General features: G+C 39.3%; 3 protein-coding genes across 3 annotated transcripts; all 3 read right to left on the minus strand.

The window, feature by feature from the left end:
• Nucleotides 1-2,780: 2,780 nt before the first annotated feature.
• Nucleotides 2,781-5,048, minus strand: LOC307265855 (nuclear factor 7, brain-like). Its single transcript, XM_080047681.1, has one exon. The coding sequence runs from the start codon at nt 4,944-4,946 to the stop codon at nt 3,519-3,521; it is 1,428 nt and encodes a 475-aa protein (XP_079903807.1). The 5' UTR covers nt 4,947-5,048; the 3' UTR covers nt 2,781-3,518.
• Nucleotides 5,049-7,297: 2,249 nt separating this feature from the next.
• LOC307256803 (uncharacterized protein) lies at nt 7,298-16,603 on the minus strand. Its single transcript, XM_080035904.1, is given in 3 exon segments — nt 7,298-9,579; nt 15,054-16,367; nt 16,371-16,603. Coding segments are annotated over 3 exon segments (2,859 nt in total). The 5' UTR covers nt 16,485-16,603; the 3' UTR covers nt 7,298-8,148.
• Nucleotides 10,656-16,610, minus strand: LOC307265904 (retinol dehydrogenase 14-like; the record flags this gene model as incomplete). Its single annotated transcript, XM_080047740.1, has 3 exons — nt 16,521-16,610; nt 11,235-11,537; nt 10,656-10,915 (listed from the first exon to the last, which is right to left on the minus strand). Exons 2-3 carry the CDS (start codon nt 11,533-11,535, stop codon nt 10,656-10,658), a joined length of 561 nt encoding a protein of 186 aa, XP_079903866.1. The 5' UTR covers nt 11,536-11,537; nt 16,521-16,610.
• Nucleotides 16,611-18,794: the final 2,184 nt, after the last annotated feature.

Consider the following 18,794-nt stretch of genomic DNA (forward strand, 5'->3'; position numbering starts at 1 on the left):
CTCCCTGTAATGGCGACTCAGCTCCGAACAACAATGTCAAAATGTACTTTCAGGTTGCGTTCCGAATCGCATACTTTCTACTATATAGTATGTAGAAAAAAGATTTAGGATGTCCCGATTATTGTGGCCAGATTTAGGATGGTTAGAAGTACCCGGATGTCCTACTTCATGCGGCCAAGATTGTTAGTGTTGAAAAGTGCATCCTATTTGGGCGATTCTGACCCACAATCCAGTGCGCACGTGAAGTGACGTAACATCGACGAAGCCTCCATATGAAAACAAACGGGGATGCAAAAAAACAAAAAAACAAAAAAACAAAAAAAACAAAAACAAACGGGGATGCGACGGATATAAAAGCAAGAGGCAAGATCAAGGCGGAATGTTAAGAGAGAAAAGTATGTCCCAATAGTATGCCTACTGCATCCTAACTAGATTATTTTTTTTATCGTCGGATGTAGTATGCAGAAATAGAAAAAAGAAAGAGTATGCGATTCGTAACGCAACCTCAGTCAGTTTCACCTCTGACACATGGTAAATTATGAACACCTGGAGATGCTGCGATGTCATGGTGTCACCAGCAGATGGTGGTGTCAGTCAGGATATATTTCAAAGTGAAATATTGCACTTTTAAATCACGGACAAATTCCTTCTTTCTAAAGGCATAAACGAGGCATAAAGGACTATATTCTCTTCAGTAAATGTAATGCCCAGCCTAGGGGAGCCTGAGGGCAACATAAAGGTTTGCTCACCTTTTCCCAACTCCCACAGATCAACCGTGACAACAAGGTGTTGCAGTCCACAGCTGATTGACTTCAGGGTGAGCAATGCCAAAGAAAAACACAATACATCTCTTTTTAAACAGAATTCCTTACCTATTTTAAAATAAAGCTAAATAAAATACAGGACACTTAACTTCCTCCCTAACAAAGTGGCTTAATACAGGATTGTATGAACTATCCCTCCAACAGTTTCTTTTGAATGAATGCTTTTTCAAGGTGAACCACTGAGTAGTTGTGTTGTACACTTGTCTCCTCCAGTAACAGTGTTAATGCCTAGCTGACACTGTTTTAATACTAAAAGGTCAAGGGTTACCTTAAGGCGTTCATATGTGATGGTGCTAAACACACATGACCCACCGACCCCTTCAAAAAAAGAAATGAAATAGCAGCATGTACACTGCAAAAGTGTTGTTCTTCTATTTTTAGTTTGTTAACTAGCATTGAAAAATCAATATAATAAGATTCACATATTTTAAAAATTAGGGAGTATACAGTATTACACAACTACAACTCACTAGAGGCATAGCTGGCATTTCATTTGGATGACAGTCAACATGACACTTGTTTTTTGGTGTTTTTTAATGTTTTATTTGGTTTCTCATTTCCTGAATGCTGGTAGCCTATGGGTGACTCCACCTTTCTTTATCTTTTCTCTCAGTTTTCTAAGTGCATATAACTATTTTTGTCTCCAGATGATATAATGAAGAGGATCGGGATGGTGATATCTAATGACTGTGGCACTATGAAGAAGATGACGGGGGTGATGATGATAATGTGATGAAGATTATGTTGCATGCTTTTTCTCTGTTTTCAGTGCATCTGACAGATTAGAGGCATTTCAAGGAGTGAACGGGCTCCAGCAGGGGGCGCAGTCACACAAGGTAAAGCACAGACGCACGGAGGGACGGCAGTTTGATGATTCTAATGCAACTGCACAATGAGTTGACTTTTTAGTGTCATGATTCTGTAGGAACGATCGAAGCTAAAATCAAGATTGAAAATGATTAATTGTGCAGCGCTGTAGGCCTATAGGCTACATGTAAACTACAATCACTGCTCCCCTTGTCTAGTGGCGTCATATTCTGTTTGTTTTAATCGCGGCTAAATCCCCGGGTATAATTTAACTAGCCCCGAATATATATTTTTTTGTAGAAAATTATATTAATTATATTTATTTTTTCTATTTTGATGCATGCACTGTCTTCACTCTGAAAACCTCTGCCGTATTCTGTCTCCAGCCAGTGACTAAAAGTTGCCCTGACAACACCGAGTCTGCTTCTCTCCATAGGCCGTCTTTCACTCTCTCTCTCCCATACCCTCTGTTTCCAGACGTAGCCTATTCTATCATTTCTCTGCAGTTGGCTCTTTCGCTTTTTGTCTCTTTTTTACTTTGTCAGTTTCGGTTTCTTCTGTATAATAATATTAAATCATCTTGTTTTCTGATTCTTCGGATTATTGCTGTTCTCTTACGTTCTACACATGTTAAGAAAATGTGCGTTATCAATGAAATTATTATTTAGATAGAAATGTGAATTATTCTCTGTGTTTACAAACACATAAGACTGCAGCATAGCTTTGATTTATATTGATAGAAGTAACTCGGGACATCATTTCACTATTTGAATCCAACATAAAGTGAATCCACAGTTATCTAATTAAGATGCTGGAGTTCATCCAACTATGACTCATGTGCTGACTGGTTGTTTCACATCGGACAGTTAACATGAACACACAGGATCAAGCAGCAGCTACACCTTAATAAATGTTCCAAGAGTTACGAAATGATCTCTGCAATGTGATCATAAAGAGATAGATATTACTGTGAGAGATTCAGGTTAGGTGGTAAAGTTGCACATGCCAGATAGCCTATATTTAATCCATATTTAAATATACACGATTACAACGATTAAAGGTTAAAATCATTTATTAAACACCAGTAACAAAAATGTGCTGTTTTCATCTTTTAGACTATTTTCTTTTTGCTTTATTGGTGTAATTTTTTTAAGTAAAAAATTGAAGAAAAAAAATAGAAACCACATTCATTGACAATATAGTTTTTGTTGCAGCCCTCACCCACACAATTAAAGTCAATATTTGAATGACTGAAGAAAAACACAAACTTTATCAAGCAAATTCAGCAGAATTTCCTGGAGTAAAATAAGCAAAAACTTTGAAGATTATGTTTGTTCATGTGAATAAAATTGAAATAAAATACAGAAAAAATCTAACAATCACCAGTAATCTGCTTTTCATTCATGACACACATGGTAAACAAATAACAAATGAAATAGACATTAACATTCACTTTTTCTTTTAAAAATCTGAACATATTAAATTAATTTTGAGAAAGTTCCCTTTTAATTTATTTTTTATAATTGTTGGATAAGATGGAAAGTAAAAAGTTTACAATATCAAGACTCAAAAAGGTAAGATGAGCTTTTTCTGTTATATGATTTAAAAATAAAGAATAATGCAAATTAAGGTTGTTGCTCATCCTTGAAACATTTCAAATTAAATTAAACATTCAATCAAAATATAATCACATTATGCCACAATCATCCTTTTGACGCATATGCTTCTCACACCAGAGTATGCCTCCATTTATGCTTTACTTTTTCATTGTGTCCATGAAAAAATTAAAAAAATTATATCAGACAACAATCAAGGAATATATTCCATGTCATTTTCTGAAACAGAAACAAACTTTTTATTTTTTTCAGGATTGTTCTCATCAATCTCTCAGACCTCACCACCCTCCCTGAACTTCACAGAGATATCAGCAGTTTTAGCATCACCAGCCTTTCCAATACTGAACAATGGGAAGAGTTTCTCAGTGAAAGTGTCTCTGTGAGTGTAGATGTGAGTCATGTCTTCAGGGTGGTAGAAGGATACCTCCCCCCTGTCATAGTCCAGCTGGACTCTGATCCTCTGGAGACTCTTCTTCACTGTGACGGTCTGACCAGCTCCATTAGTGTATTTCCCACTGCGATGCGATAAACACCAGATCCCATATTCTGGTGAGACAAATATCTCTCCCTTCCTGTCAACTGACTCTTTAGCCAAACCTAAAAGCCAGACAGGATGGTCTCCCACCTCCACCTCCCAGCTGTGTTTCCCTGAGCTGAAGCCCTCAGAGCCAAGAACATTGGCATACTTAGTGAATCTCTCTGGATTGTCAGGAAGCTGCTGATCTGTGTCTCCTTTTCTCACACTGGTCAGATCATCAGACAGATTGAGCCAGGGATGTGCAGTGTTTGGGTCCAGAATGACGGGACTGAAGTGGACCTTCTCCTTCATCTTCTCCCAGACCCTGAAGGACAGGTTGCCCAGGTGTTTGGCCACATCTATCAGAGCTCCAGAGACCAGCTGTGGATCTGACACTGAGCTCTGGACTCTGGCTCTGGTCTGAGTGGCTTTATAACTGCTGAGGAATGGCACGTTGTGTTTCTGCAGCTCTTCTTCAACAGCAGAGATACTGTCTGACAGATAGGAGATCTGCTCCTCAATCATCTTCATCTCTCTGCCGAGAGTCTTCCCCTTCTGCTCCTCTTCCTCCCTCAGAGCTGCCAGTCTGGACTCCTCTTCCTCTTTCAGGAACTGCTGGAGCTTGTTGAACTCTGCTCTGATCTGCCTCTCTGTGGACAACAGCTGCTTCTTGGAGTGTTCAACCACTTCATTGTAGGATTTCTTCACTTGTTTGTATTTGTCCCTCTTGTCCTGTAGAGACTTTAAGTCAGATTTCAGCTGGTCCTTCAGGCCACTGACTGCTTGTTCTACAGGAACCACCTTGTGACTCTGGTGGAGAGAAAACTCACAGACAGGACACACAGCTCTCTGCTCGTCCTCACAGAACAGTTTAGGCTCTTCTTGATGTTTACTACACATCACCTCCACCTTCTTCTCTCCTTTCTCGAGCTCAGTTGATCCAGTTTTCAGCCTCCCAGCAAAGGAGTCAGCCAGTCCCTTCAGATCAAAGTTTACAAAAATTTTATCCTTTGAGGATTTCCTTTTACAAATGGGACAGTTTTTGTTCTTAGCTTGTTCCCAGAATGTTTTCAGGCAGCTTGAACAGAAGCTGTGGTTGCAGCTCAGAGACACAGGATCTCTGAACGTCTCTGAACACACATGGCAGTTCAGGAAACTTTCAAAAAGAGCTTTCTCAGCCATTTGATATTGAATTTATCTTCCAGGACTCACCAAGTTACAGTCTCTTCACTATTCAACTCAATATATTCCAAATGTGTGTTTTCCAGCAGATATGTCACTCCCTGTAATGGCGACTCAGCTCTGAACAACAATGTCAAAATTTACTTTCAGTTTCACCTCTGTCACATGGTAAACTATTAACACCAGGATATGCTGCGATGTCATGTTGTCACCAGCAGATGGTGGTGTCAGTCAGGATATATTTCAAAGTGAAATATTGCACTTTTAAATCACGGACAAATTCCTTCTTTCTAAAGGCATAAACGAGGCATAAAGGACTATATTCTCTTCAGTAAATGTAATGCCCAGCCTAGGGGAGCCTGAGGGCAACATAAAGGTTTGCTCACCTTTTCCCAACTCCCACAGATCAACCGTGACAACAAGGTGTTGCAGTCCACAGCTGATTGACTTCAGGGTGAGCAATGCCAAAAAAAAACACAATACATCTCTTTTTAAACAGACTTCCTTACCTATTTAAAAATAAAGCTAAATAAAATACATGACACTTAACTTCCTCCCTAACAAAGTGACTTAATACAGGAGTGTATGAACTATCCCTCCAACAGTTTATTTTGAATGAAGGCTTCATCAAGTTGAACCACTGATTTGATGTATTGTAGGCTAGTCTCCTCCAGTAACAGTGTTAATGCCTAGCTGGCCCTGTTTTAATACTAAAAGGTCAAAGGTTACCTTAAGGCGTTCATACGTGATCGTGCTAAACACACTGACATGACCCACCGACCCCTTCAAAAAAGAAATGAAATAGCAGCATGTACCGTGCAAAAGTGTTGTTCTTCTATTTTTAGTGTGTTAACTAGCATTGAAAAATCAATATAGTAAGATTCACATATTTTAAAAATTAGGGAGTATACAGTATTACACAACTACACCTCACTAGAGGCATAGCTGGCATTTCATTTGGATGACAGTCAACATGACACTTATTTTTTGGTGTTTAAATTTTTTATTTGTTGTCTTTAGCCTATATGTGACTCCACCTTTCTTTATCTTTTCTCTGAGTTTTCTAAGTGCAAATAACTATTTTTGTCTCCAGATGATATAGGCCTAATGAAGATGATCGGGATGGTGATATCTAATGACTGTGGCACTATGAGGAAGTTGACGGGGGTGATGATGATAATGTGATGAAGATTAAGTTGCATGCTTTTTCTCTGTGACTGTGTTTTCAGTGCAGCTGACAGATTAGAGGCATTTCAAGGAGTGAACGGGCTCCAGCAGGGGGCGCATTCACACAAGGTAAAGCACAGACACACGGAGGGACGGCAGTTTGATGATTCTAATGCAACTGCACAATGAGTTGACTTTTTAGTGTCATGATTCTGTATAGGAACGATCGAAGCTAAAATCAAGATTGAAAATGATTAATTGTGCAGCCCATAGGCCTATAGGCTACATGTAAACTACAATCACTGCTCCCCTTGTCTAGTGGCGTCATAGGCTGTTTTATTCGCCGCTAAATCCCCGGGTATATTTTAAGTAGCCCCGAATATATTTTTTTGTAAATAATAATAATAATAATAATTATATTTATTTTTTCTATTTTGATGCATGCGCTGTCTTCACTCTGAAACCCTCTGTCGTATTCTGTCTCCAGCCAGTGACTAAAAGTTGCCCTGACAACACCGAGTCTGCTTCTCTCCATAGGCCGTATTTCACTCTCTCTCCCATACCCTCTGTTTCCAGACGTAGCCTATTCTATCATTTCTCTGCAGTTGGCTCTTTTTACTTTTGCTTTTTGTCTCTTTTTTTACTTTGTCAGTTTCGGTTTCTTCTGTATAATAATATTAAATCATCTTGTTTTCTGATTCTTCGGATTATTGCTGTTCTCTTACGTTCTACACATGTTAAGAAAATGTGTGTTATCAATGAAATTATCATTCAAATAGAAAGGTGAATTCTTCTCTGTGTTTGCAAACACATAAGACTGCAGCATAGCTTTGATTTATATTGATAGAAGTAACTCAGGACATAATTTCACTAGGCTATTTGAATCCAACATAAAGTGAATCCACAGTTATCTAATTAAGATGCTGGAGTTCATCCAACTATGACTCATGTGCTGACTGGTTGTTTCACGACATCTGACAGTTAACATGAACACACAGGATCCAGCAGCAGCTACACCTTAATAAATGTTCCAAGAGTTACGAAATTATCTCTGCAATGTGATCATAAAGAGATAGATATTAATGTTAGAGATCAAGATATGTGGTAAAGTTGCACATGCCAGATAGCCTATATGTAATCCATATTTAAATATACACAGTTACAACGATTAAAGGTTAAAATCATTTATTAAACACCAGAAACAAAAATTCGCTGTTTTCATCTGTTAGCCTATTTTCTTTTTGCTTTTTTTGTATAATTTTTTTAAGTAAAAAATAAAAGAAAAAAAATAGAAACCACATTCATTGACAATATAGTTTTTGTTGCAGCCCTCACCCACACAATTAAAGTCAATATTTGAATGACTGAAGAAAAACACAAACTTTATCAAGCAAATTCAGCAGAATTTCCTGCAGATAAATAAGCAAAAACTTTGAAGATTATGTTTGTTCATGTGAATAAAATTGAAATAAAATACAGAAAAAATCTAACAATCACCAGTAATCTGCCTTTCATTCATGACACACATGGTAAACAAATAACAAATGAAATAGACATTAACATTCACTTTTTCTTTCAAAAATCTGAACATATTAAATGAATTTTGAGAAAGTTCCCCTTTACATTTTTTATATGTAAAAGGGATGTATGTATGTATATGATTTAAAAATAAAGAATAATGCAAACTTAAGGTTGTTGCTCATCCTTGAAACATGTCAAATTAAATTAAAGATTAAATTAAAATCTAATGACATTATGCCACAATCATCATTTTGACACATATGCTCCCCACACCTGATTAAACCTCCATTTAGACTTTACTTTTTCATTGTGTGTCCATGAAAAAAATTAAAAATTATATCAAACAATAATCAAGGAATATATTCCATGTCATTTTCTGAAACAGAAACAAATCTTACTTTTTCAACATTTTCTTAATGTACTTTCCAATAACATTATCACTTTTAAAGAACAAACTGGAATTCTTTGTAACTGACATTAAACCACCACCATTATAACATTCCTCATGCATCTCTCAGACCTCACCACCCACCCTGAACATCACAGAGACATCAGTCGTTGTAGCATCACCAGCCTCTCCAATACTGAAATATGGGAAGAGTTTCTCAGTGAAAGTGTCTCTGTAAGTCCAAATGGGTGTCATGTCTTCAGGGTGGTAGAAGGACAACTCCCCCCTGTCATAGTCCAGCTGGACTCCGATCCTCTGGAGACTCTTCACTGTGATGGTCTTACCTGCTCCATTAAGGTATCTTCCATCTCTATGCCATAAACACCAGATCCCATTTTCTGGTGAAGCAGATAATATCTCCCCCTTCCTGTCAACTGACTCTTTAGCCAAACCTACAAGCCAGTAAGGATGGTCTCCCACCTCCACCTCCCAGCTGTGTTTCCCTGAGCTGAAGCCTTCAGAGCCAAGAACAGCGGCAAACTTAGTGTGTCTCTCTGGATTGTCAGGAAGCTGCTGCTTTGTGTCTCCACGTCTCACACTGGTCAGATCATCAGACAGATAGAGCCAGGAGGGTGCAGTGTTTGGGTCCAGAATGACAGGACTGAAGTGGACCTTCTCCTTCATCTTCTCCCAGACCCTGAAGGACAGGTTGCCCAGGTGTTTGGCCACATCTATCAGAGCTCCAGAGACCAGCTGTGGATCTGACACTGAGCTCTGGACTCTGGCTCTGGTCTGAGTGGCTTTATAACTGCTGAGGAATGGCACGTTGTGTTTCTGCAGCTCTTCTTCAACAGCAGAGATACTGTCTGACAGAGAGGAGATCTGCTCCTCAATCATCTTCATCTCTCTGCCGAGAGTCTTCCCCTTCTGCTCCTCTTCCTCCCTCAGAGCTGCCAGTCTGGACTCCTCTTCCTCTTTCAGGAACTGCTGGAGCTTGTTGAACTCTGCTCTGATCTGCCTCTCTGTGGACAACAGCTGCTTCTTGGAGAGTTGAACCACTTCATTGTACGTTTTCTTCACTTGTTTGTATTTGTCCCTCTTGTCCCGTAGAGACTTTAAGTCAGATTTCAGCTGGTCCTTCAGGCCACTGACTGCTTGTTCTACAGGAACCACCTTGTGACTCTGGTGGAGAGAAAACTCACAGACAGGACACACAGCTCTCTGCTCGTCCTCACAGAACAGTTTAGGCTCTTCTTGATGTTTGCTACACACCACCTCCACATTCTTCTCTCCCTTTTCACTCTGGGATGAGCCAATGTTCAGCTTCCCAGCAAAAGAGTCTGCCAGATCCTTTAGTGCAAAGTTCACAAATGGAAACTCCTTTGAGGATTTCCTTCTACAAATGGGACAGTTTTTGTTTTCAGCTTTTTTCCAGAATACTTGCAGGCAGCTTGAACAGAAGCTGTGGCCGCAGCTCAGAGACACAGGATCTCTGAATGTCTCTAGACACACAGGGCAGTCCAGGAAACGTTCCTTAAGAGCAACTTTCTCAGCCATTTTATATCAAATTTATCTTACAGTAGCAGGACTCACCAAGTTACAGTCTCTTCACTTTTAAACTCAATATATTCCAAGTGTTTTCCAGCAGAGATGTCACTCCCTGTAATGGCGACTCCGTACTGATCAACAATGTCAAAACCTACTTTCATTCTCATTCACCTCAGTCACGTGGTAAGTTATGAACACCTGGAGGTGCTGCTATGTCAGGTTGTCACAAGCAGTTGGTGGTGTCCGGATATCTATCGGAGTGAAATATTGCACTTTTATTTTAGGGACACTTTACTAGTAGCTATTAGGTTATGTAGGAAGACAAACACAAATGGTGAAACCAGTAAAATATCTGTTTCATGCTTTTGTTTCACTAAATAAAGAAGGAAAAGTCTCTTAAAATAACAGCAACAAGGAGTGGTGGCGGAGTGACACACAACCAGTTTTACAGCATTTTTATTTTTTGAGTCACTGTAACAGGAAACATGCTCTGCTCATCGGTTGGTATTACTGTTTATGTTACCCAGTTGACCTAAATACTTAACTCTCTCTGTTTAACATATTCTTATCGCAAGACAAAGACACAATATAGATCTTGGCATATTAAAATGCAACCTGGCTTCACCAAGTTTCAGTAATTTGTTGTGAGCTCGGTTGACATCAGATTCAATTGACTTCCTTTAGTAAATCACAGGCTGACATTTAATGTAGTGACCAGCAGATAGTGTATGTGATGCATTAAAAGGTTTAACTTTCCACATGAAGTGACTTAAGACTCTTGATAAAAAAAAGTTTATTTTGAATTGAAAATGGTCTTTTTCCACAACAAACGTGTTCAAGCATAACATTTCTCAAATCATTAAATGAAAACATGCTCTCCAAAAGACAGTGTAAAACTTGTTCATAGAAATAAATTATAATCCACAAAACGTTTCCTTTAAAAGAACACATGCACTTAAAAAAAAAAAATCCTGCATCTGAATTTTGCATAACAAAAATGTAAATATATACAAAATAAATACATGACCAAATGTAACTCTTGTCAAAAAATGAGAACCAAGAACCAGTTTCCTCAGCTTCCACCATCAGGCCGCTTTCACCAGCCTCTCACTGGCCTCCCACAGTTTCTTTGCCACACCAGCGTCTCTTGCGAAAGGACGCAGAGTAGCAGGTCGACAGTCCACGAAGTAACCCCCGCTGTGTTTGGCAGCTTCGTCCGTCACGGCGCAGTAAACGACAGTCTGAGCTCCAACCTCAGGCGACACATAGAACATCCACATGACCACCTGCATCAGCATGCGGTACAGGAAGGAGTAGTGGCACGTCCAACCACTCTGGACAAAACCTGGATACAACATATGAAAGCAGAGATATTAGGATAGATTACTAATGTCAGGAAGATACATTGTGCATGTTAGGGGGGGAGGAGAGGCAATTTAAATCAAATCTTCTGACTCGGCTAATGCTCTAAATGCTTTTAACACTTGTACTTCAGTACTAACTGTTGAAACTGGACGTGCTCCAAAGCTTGTTAATAGATATTTTTTCCAAAAAAGACAAAATCAGCCCAAAACAGAAAAACACCTGGTTATTCTTTGTATGTTTTCATGTAAGTTGGTTCTTTTTTAATATTTAATTTAATTTAATTTTTTTAAACCTCTTACCGGGATGCACAGCGTAGGTGGTCACCCCTTTCCCCTCGGTGATGCGAGCCAGTTCATGGCTGAAGTAGATGTTGGCCAGCTTGCTGCGGCAGTGGGTGAAGAAGGGCAGCAGGTTGTAGTTGAGGTCCTGGAAGTCTAGTTTCTGGTATTTGTAGGTGGAGCATGTGAGAGTGACCACCCGGCTGGGAGCGCACTCCCTCAGGCGAGGCAGGAGCAGATTGGTCAGGAGGAAGTGACCCAAGTGGTTGACCCCAAAACACATGCTGAAGCCATCCTCCGTCCAGTCCAGGACACTGGGCATTCCTGGAGAAGAGGGTAGAGAAGAGAGGCTTTTCACCATGAGAGCGCACATTGAAATTAAAATTATGACATCGGGTCCCAGAATGAATTAAAGAGCACGAAAGATGACTATGCCATATGCATCAAGTAAAACACTCCCTGTTTATCGGTAAACTGTCCAAGAAAAAATAAAAAAGGCTGAAAAATTGAAGAAAATCTGTAGATTTGGTCCTATGTTGAGTGTTTGCAGCAGCAGGGCAGTGTACAGTATATTAGTTTGACTTCAAGTAAACAACAGTCGCGGCAGGGATAAAATAACATGTCACCTCGTGCAACAGAGCAGACAAAGGTCAAGTACATTTTTGATTCATATATTCCAAATGAAATAAAGGATGATACAAATCTTACTTATTGATCTCAAAATCAGGATGTTTTAACCCTATCTGAAAGTCTCATGTCAAGCTTTGTCCATTTAATTTATATAACACAACATCGACCAATTTCAATCAGATGGCAAGGAAAAACTATTGATAAGCTTATCTATCAACCAAGGAACACTTTCCCACTTCCTAACATGGTCAGTTTATCTGTTGTGTGGTCGGGTTCCTCATTTCAGGGCAGTCCTTTGCAACAGAGTGCAAAATTAGTTTGTTTGTGTGTGTGTGTGTGTGTGTGTGTGTGTGTGTGTGTGTGTGTGTGTGTGTGTGTGTGTGTGTGTGTGTGTGTGTGTGTGTGTGTGTGTGTGTGTGTGTGTGTGTGTGTGTGTGTGTGTGTGTGTGTGTGTGTGTGTGTGTGTGTGTGTGTGTGTGTGTGTCTGTGTGTGTGTGTCTGTGTGTGTGTGTCTGTGTGGGCTACTCTTTACAAGCCTGGGGGAGAGTTTATAGAGGTGTGTGTGTTGTGTGGGAGATGGAAGGCGTTGGCTTTATTTCGGAGGACATATCAGTCCCCTGCCTTCAGCCTAAGACTCTTTTTTTTTCTCTTATGATTTGATCTGTTTTTCAATTTTAATGTGTTTTTATGTATTATCAGCTTTTTATGATACAACGTGCTTGTGCCAGGGGATGGCAGGATTAATCCGATGGACTTTGCAGCACTGAAAACTGTTTTTACTTTGTTTTTTGTTATTTGTGTTTTGGGAGGGAGGGGTTCGAGTTGCGTTGGGCTCCTCTGTACTTTGCTTGTCCACCATCGTCTGCCTTTATATTTGTCTCGCCCCTATTGGTCAGACCAAGATATTAAGAGACCGGGCAGTCGGTTTTTGGTGAATAAGTCCTCAGGTTTCTATTTATTTTGAATATTTATTTATTTATTTTAGTGGATATTATTATTGTGCTTCTTATTCTGTTGTCGTTGTTGTTGTTTTCCTATTGTACAGCCCATGCACTTGTGTCTGTCGTTGTTCAGAGGGACACTGCTCCATGTAAAACATGACTGGGTTTAAAGGGACGGTACACCCAATTTGCATCCTGCATGTATTTTTTTTGTAACGACCAATATGGTGAGTAATTTACTTTTATTTTTTTGCTAATTTTCTTCTGCATCTTTAGATTGAAGTTGTTTTTTGAAATTGTTTTTCTGTTTTATTGTGCCTTTTTCTTTTTCTTTTTACACTTAGGTCATTACGGCTTTGCCAGAGTGGAACATGTATCACTTTAAAACTCATATAATAAAGGATTGTATTTTGTGTGAACTATCCCTCCGACAGTTTCTTTTGAATGAAGGCTTTTTCAAGGTGAACCACTGAGTCGTTGTATTGTACACTTGTCTCCTCCAGTAACAGTGTTAATGCCTAGCTGGCCTTGTTTTAATACTAAAAAGGTCAAGGGTTAGCTTAAGGCGTTCATACGTGATCGTGCTAACCACACATGACCCCACGACCCCTTCGAGACTAAATAGCAGCATGTACAGTGCAAAAGTGTCTGTTGTTATTGTGTTTACTTGCCTTAAAATCAATATAATAAGATTCACATTTTTAAAAATGAGGGATTACACAGTATTACAAAACTGCAACTAACTAGAGGCATAGCTGACATTTCCTTTGCATGACAGTCAACGGGACTACTGAATGCTGGTTGCCTATACGCAAAGTGGTCTTCACAGTTATTGAATAAATACGTTGCATTGCATGTCATTGGTTCTCTCGGCCGCCCAATCAGAGACATCAGGAGGCGGGACTTGGATTATTAGAATTTTTTCTCAGGACATCACAACACTTCCCAGGAGATCGTTGCAGTCAAGGTAATGACAAGGTAAATAAATACTGCTTATAGAGCACCTTACAGTATTTCCGTGCAGCATTCATTGGCTGCTCTTAAGGCATCTCTGCTGCATATTCTAATACTGGTCTAAGAGCACCTTACAGTAGTTCCTCCTAAGAGCAGTATTCCCTCTGTTTCCAGCCGTATTCTATAATTTCTCTGCAGTTGGCTCTTTCTACCTTCTGTATAATAGGCAAATATTAATTCTCTAGTTCTCGGATTCTTGCTCTATTCTCTTATGTGCTACACGTGTTACTATAACTTCAGTAAAATGTTTAAAAGGTGTTAGCAATAAAATGACCATTTAAATAGAAAGTTGAATTGTTCTCTGTGTTTGCAAACACTTAACACTGCAGCATAGCTTTGATTTGAACTAATATCTTTATTAAACACAAAAAACAAATATTTGCACAAATTTGCCATTTTCATCTGGTATTTTCTTTGCTTTTTTGGTTATATATTTTTGTAGAAAAACAACAACAACACATTCATTGACAAGAAACCGTTTTTAGTTGTAGCCCTCACCCACACAATCTAAAAGTCAATATGTTATGGACTGAAGAGAAACACCAACTTTTAAGAAAATTCAGCAGAATTTCCTGCAGTCAAATGAGCAAGAACTTAGAAATAGATAATGTTTGTTTGTGTGAATAAAATGGAAATAATATACAGAAACAATCTAACAATCACCAGTAATCTGTGTTTCATTCATGACACACATGGTAAACAAATAACAAATGAAATAAAACATTCACTTTTTCTTTCAAAAATCTGAAAATATGAATTTTGAGAAAGTTCCTTTTCAATTTTTTTAATAATTGTTGGATAAGATGGAAAGTAAAAAGTTTACAATTTCAAAACTGAAAAGGTAAGATGAGCTTTTTCAGTTACAGCATATGATTTAAAAATAAATAATAATGCAAACTTAGGGTTGTTGCTCATCCTTGAAACATTTCAAATTAAATTAAAGATTAAATCAAAATATAATCACATTATGCCACAATCATCCTTTTGACACATATGCTTCCCAACACCAGAGTATGCCTCCATTTAGGCTTTACTTTTTCATTGTGTGTCCATGAAAAAATAAAAAAAATTATATCAGACAATAATCAAGGAATATAGTCCATGTCATTTTCTGAAACAGAAACAAATCTTACTTTTTCAACATTTTCTTAATATTCTTTCAAATTACATTCTCATTATTAAAGAACAAACTGGAATTGTTTGTAACTGACATTAAACCATCACCGTTATAACATTCCTCATGAATCTCTCAGACCTCACCACCCTCCCTGAACATCACAGAGATATCAGTAGTTTTAGCATCACCAGCCTTTCCAATACTGAAATAAGGGAAGAGTTTCTCAGTGAAAGTGTCTCTGTGAGTGCAGATGTGAGTCATGTCTTCAGGGTGGTAGAAGGACACCTCCCCCCTGTCATAGTCCAGCTGGACTCTGATCCTCTGGAGGCTCTTCTTCACTGTGACGGTCTGACCAGCTCCGTTAGCGTATTTTCCATCACGCTCACCATATACTAAACCCCAGATCCCACATTCTGGTGAAGCATATATCTTCCCCTTCCTGTCAACTGACTCTTTAGTCAAACCTATAGTCCAGCGAGGATGGTCTCCCACCTCCACCTCCCAGCTGTGTTTCCCTGAGCTGAAGCCCTCAGAGCCCTGGACATCGGCATACTTAGTGTGTCTCTCTGGATTGTCAGGAAGCTGCTGCTTTGTGTCTCCATATCTCACACTGGTCAGATCATCAGACAGATAGAGACAGGGGCTTGCAGTGTTTGGGTCCAGAATGACAGGACTGAAGTGGACCTTCTCCTTCATCTTCTCCCAGACACTGAAGGACAGGTTGCCCAGGTGTTTGGCCACATCTATCAGAGCTCCAGAGACCAGCTGTGGATCTGACACTGAGCTCTGGACTCTGGCTCTGGTCTGAGTGGCTTTATAACTGCTGAGGAATGGCACGTTGTGTTTCTGCAGCTCTTCTTCAACAGCAGAGATACTGTCTGACAGAGAGGAGATCTGCTCCTCAATCATCTTCATCTCTCTGCCGAGAGTCTTCCCCTTCTGCTCCTCTTCCTCCCTCAGAGCTGCCAGTCTGGACTCCTCTTCCTCTTTCAGGAACTGCTGGAGCTTGTTGAACTCTGCTCTGATCTGCCTCTCTGTGGACAACAGCTGCTTCTTGGAGTGTTGAATCACTTCATCATATGATTTCTTCACTTGTTTGTATTTGTCCCTCTTGTCCTGTAGAGACTGTAAGTCAGATTTCAGCTGGTCCTTCAGGCCACTGACTGCTTGTTCTACAGGAACCACCTTGTGACTCTGGTGGAGAGAAAACTCACAGACAGGACACACAGCTCTCTGCTCGTCCTCACAGAACCAATAAGGGACTTCTGGATGTTTATCACACACAACCTCCTCTTTCTGCTTTTCTTGTTCAGTCTCAGTTGATCCAATATTCAGCCTCCCAGCAAAAGAGTCAGCCAGCCCCTTCAGTGACACATTGACACTTGGTTCTTCTATTGAGGATTTTATTTTACAAATGGGACAGTTTTTGTTCTTAGCTTGTTCCCAGAATGTTTACAGACAGCTTGAACAGAAGCTGTGGTTGCAGCTCAGAGACACAGGATCTATGAACGTCTCTGAACACACATGGCAGTTCAGCAAACTTTCCACGAGAGCAACTTTCTCAGCCATTTGATATTGGATTTATCTTTCAGTAACAGGACTCACCAAGTTACAGTCTCTTCACTTTTCTACTAAATATATTCCAAAAGTGTGTTTTCCAGCAGAGATGTCACTCCCTGTAATGGCGACTCGGCTCCGAACAACAACGTTAAAATCTACTTTCACTTTCATTCACCTCTGTCACATGGTAAACTATTAACACCTGGAGATGCTGCGATGTCATGTTGTCACCAGCAGATGGTGGTGTCAGTCAGGATATCTTTCAAAAGTGGAATATTGCACTTTTAAATCATGGACAAATTCCTTCTATCTAAAGGACTATCTATCTTCTCTTCAGTAAATGTAATGCCCAGCCTAGGGGAGCCTGAGGGCAACATAAAGGTTTGCTCACCTTTTTCCAACTCAAGATCAACCGTGACAACAAGGTGTTGCAGTCCAAACACAAAGTATTTATTCTTAACAATAAGTATTGACTTCAGGGTGAGCGATGCCAAAACAACAAACACAATACATCTCTTTTTAAACAAACTAACTTACCCATTACAAAATAAAGCAAAAGAAAATGCAGGACACTTACCTTCCTCCCTAACAAAGTGGCTTAATACAGGAATGTATTTAGTATGAACTATTCCTCCAACAATTTCTTTTGAATGAAGGCTTTTCAAGGTGAACCACTGAGTCATTGTATATTACTTTCTAGTCTCACAACTTAAGTAACAGTGTTAATGCCTAGCTAGCCCTGTGTTAATACTAAAAGGTCAAGGGTTACCTAAAGGCATTCATACTCACGGTCCCTTCCAAAAAATTAAATAGCAGCATGTACACTGCAAATGTGATGTTCTTCAGTTTTTAGTGTCTTTACAAGCCTTGAAAAATCAATAAGATTGACATATTTAAAAATGAGGGAGGAGGCCCTACACAGTGTTACACAACTGCAACTAACTAGAGGCATAGCTGCATTTGCATGGCAGTCAACATGACACTTGTTTTTGGTGTTTTTTAATGTTTTATTTGGTTTCTCATTTCCTGAATGCTGGTAGCCTATAGGTGACTCCACCTTTCTTTATCTTTTCTCTCAGTTTTCTAAGTGCATATAACAATGTTTGTCTCCAGATGATATAATGAAGAGGATCGGTATGGTGATATCTAATGACTGTGGTACTATGAGGAAGTTGACGGGGGTGATGATGATAATGTGATGAAGATTATGTTGCATGCTTTTTCTCTGTTTTCAGTGCAGCTGACAGATTAGAGGCATTTCAAGGAGTGAACGGGCTCCAGCAGGGGGCGCAGTCACACAAGGTAAAGCACAGACACACGGAGGGACGGCAGTTTGATGATTCTAATGCAACTGCACAATGAGTTGACTTTTTAGTGTCATGATTCTGTAGGAACGATCGAAGCTAAAATCAAGATTGAAAATGATTAATTGTGCAGCCCATAGGCCTATAGGCTACATGTAAACTACAATCACTGCTCCCCTTGTCTAGTGACGTCATAGGCTGTTTTATTCGCGGCTAAATCCCCGGGTATAATATAACTAGCCCCGAATATATTTTTTTGTAGAAAATAATAATAATTATATTTATTTTTTCTATTTTGATGCATGCGCTGTCTTCACTCTGAAAACCTCTGCCGTATTCTGTCTCCAGCCAGTGACTAAAAGTTGCCCTGACAACACCGAGTCTGCTTCTCTCCATAGGCCGTCTTTCACTCTCTCCCATACCCTCTGTTTCCAGACGTAGCCTATTCTATCATTTCTCTGCAGTTGGCTCTTTCTACTGTCGCTTTTTGTCTCTTTTTTACTTTGTCAGTTTCGGTTTCTTCTGTATAATAATATTAAATCATCTTGTTTTCTGATTCTTCGGATTATTGCTGTTCTCTTACGTTCTACACATGTTAAGAAAATGTGTGTTATCAATGAAATTATCATTTAAATAGAAAGGTGAATTCTTCTCTGTGTTTGCAAACACATAAGACTGCAGCATAGCTTTGATTTATATTGATAGAAGTAACTCGGGACATCATTTCACTATTTGAATCCAACATAAAGTGAATCCACAGTTATCTAATTAAGATGCTGGAGTTCATCCAACTATGACTCATGTGCTGACTGGTTGTTTCACATCTGACAGTTAACATGAACACACAGGATCAAGCAGCAGCTACACCTTAATACATGTTCCAAGAGTTACGAAATGATCTCTGCAATGTGATCATAAAGAGATAGATATTAATGTTGGAGATCAAGATATGTGGTAAAGTTGCACATGCCAGATAGCCTATATGTAATCCATATTTAAATATACACAGTTACAA

The sequence above is a fragment of the Ammodytes marinus genome (genome assembly GCF_949987685.1).
Source record: "Ammodytes marinus genome assembly, chromosome: 2".
Lineage (NCBI taxonomy): Eukaryota > Metazoa > Chordata > Actinopteri > Uranoscopiformes > Ammodytidae > Ammodytes > Ammodytes marinus.

What these genes read in the sequence shown, in the direction of transcription:
- LOC307265855 (XM_080047681.1), bottom strand. Translation starts at nt 4,946, where the DNA reads ATGGCTGAGAAAGCTCTTTTTGAAAGTTTCCTGAACTGCCATGTGTGT.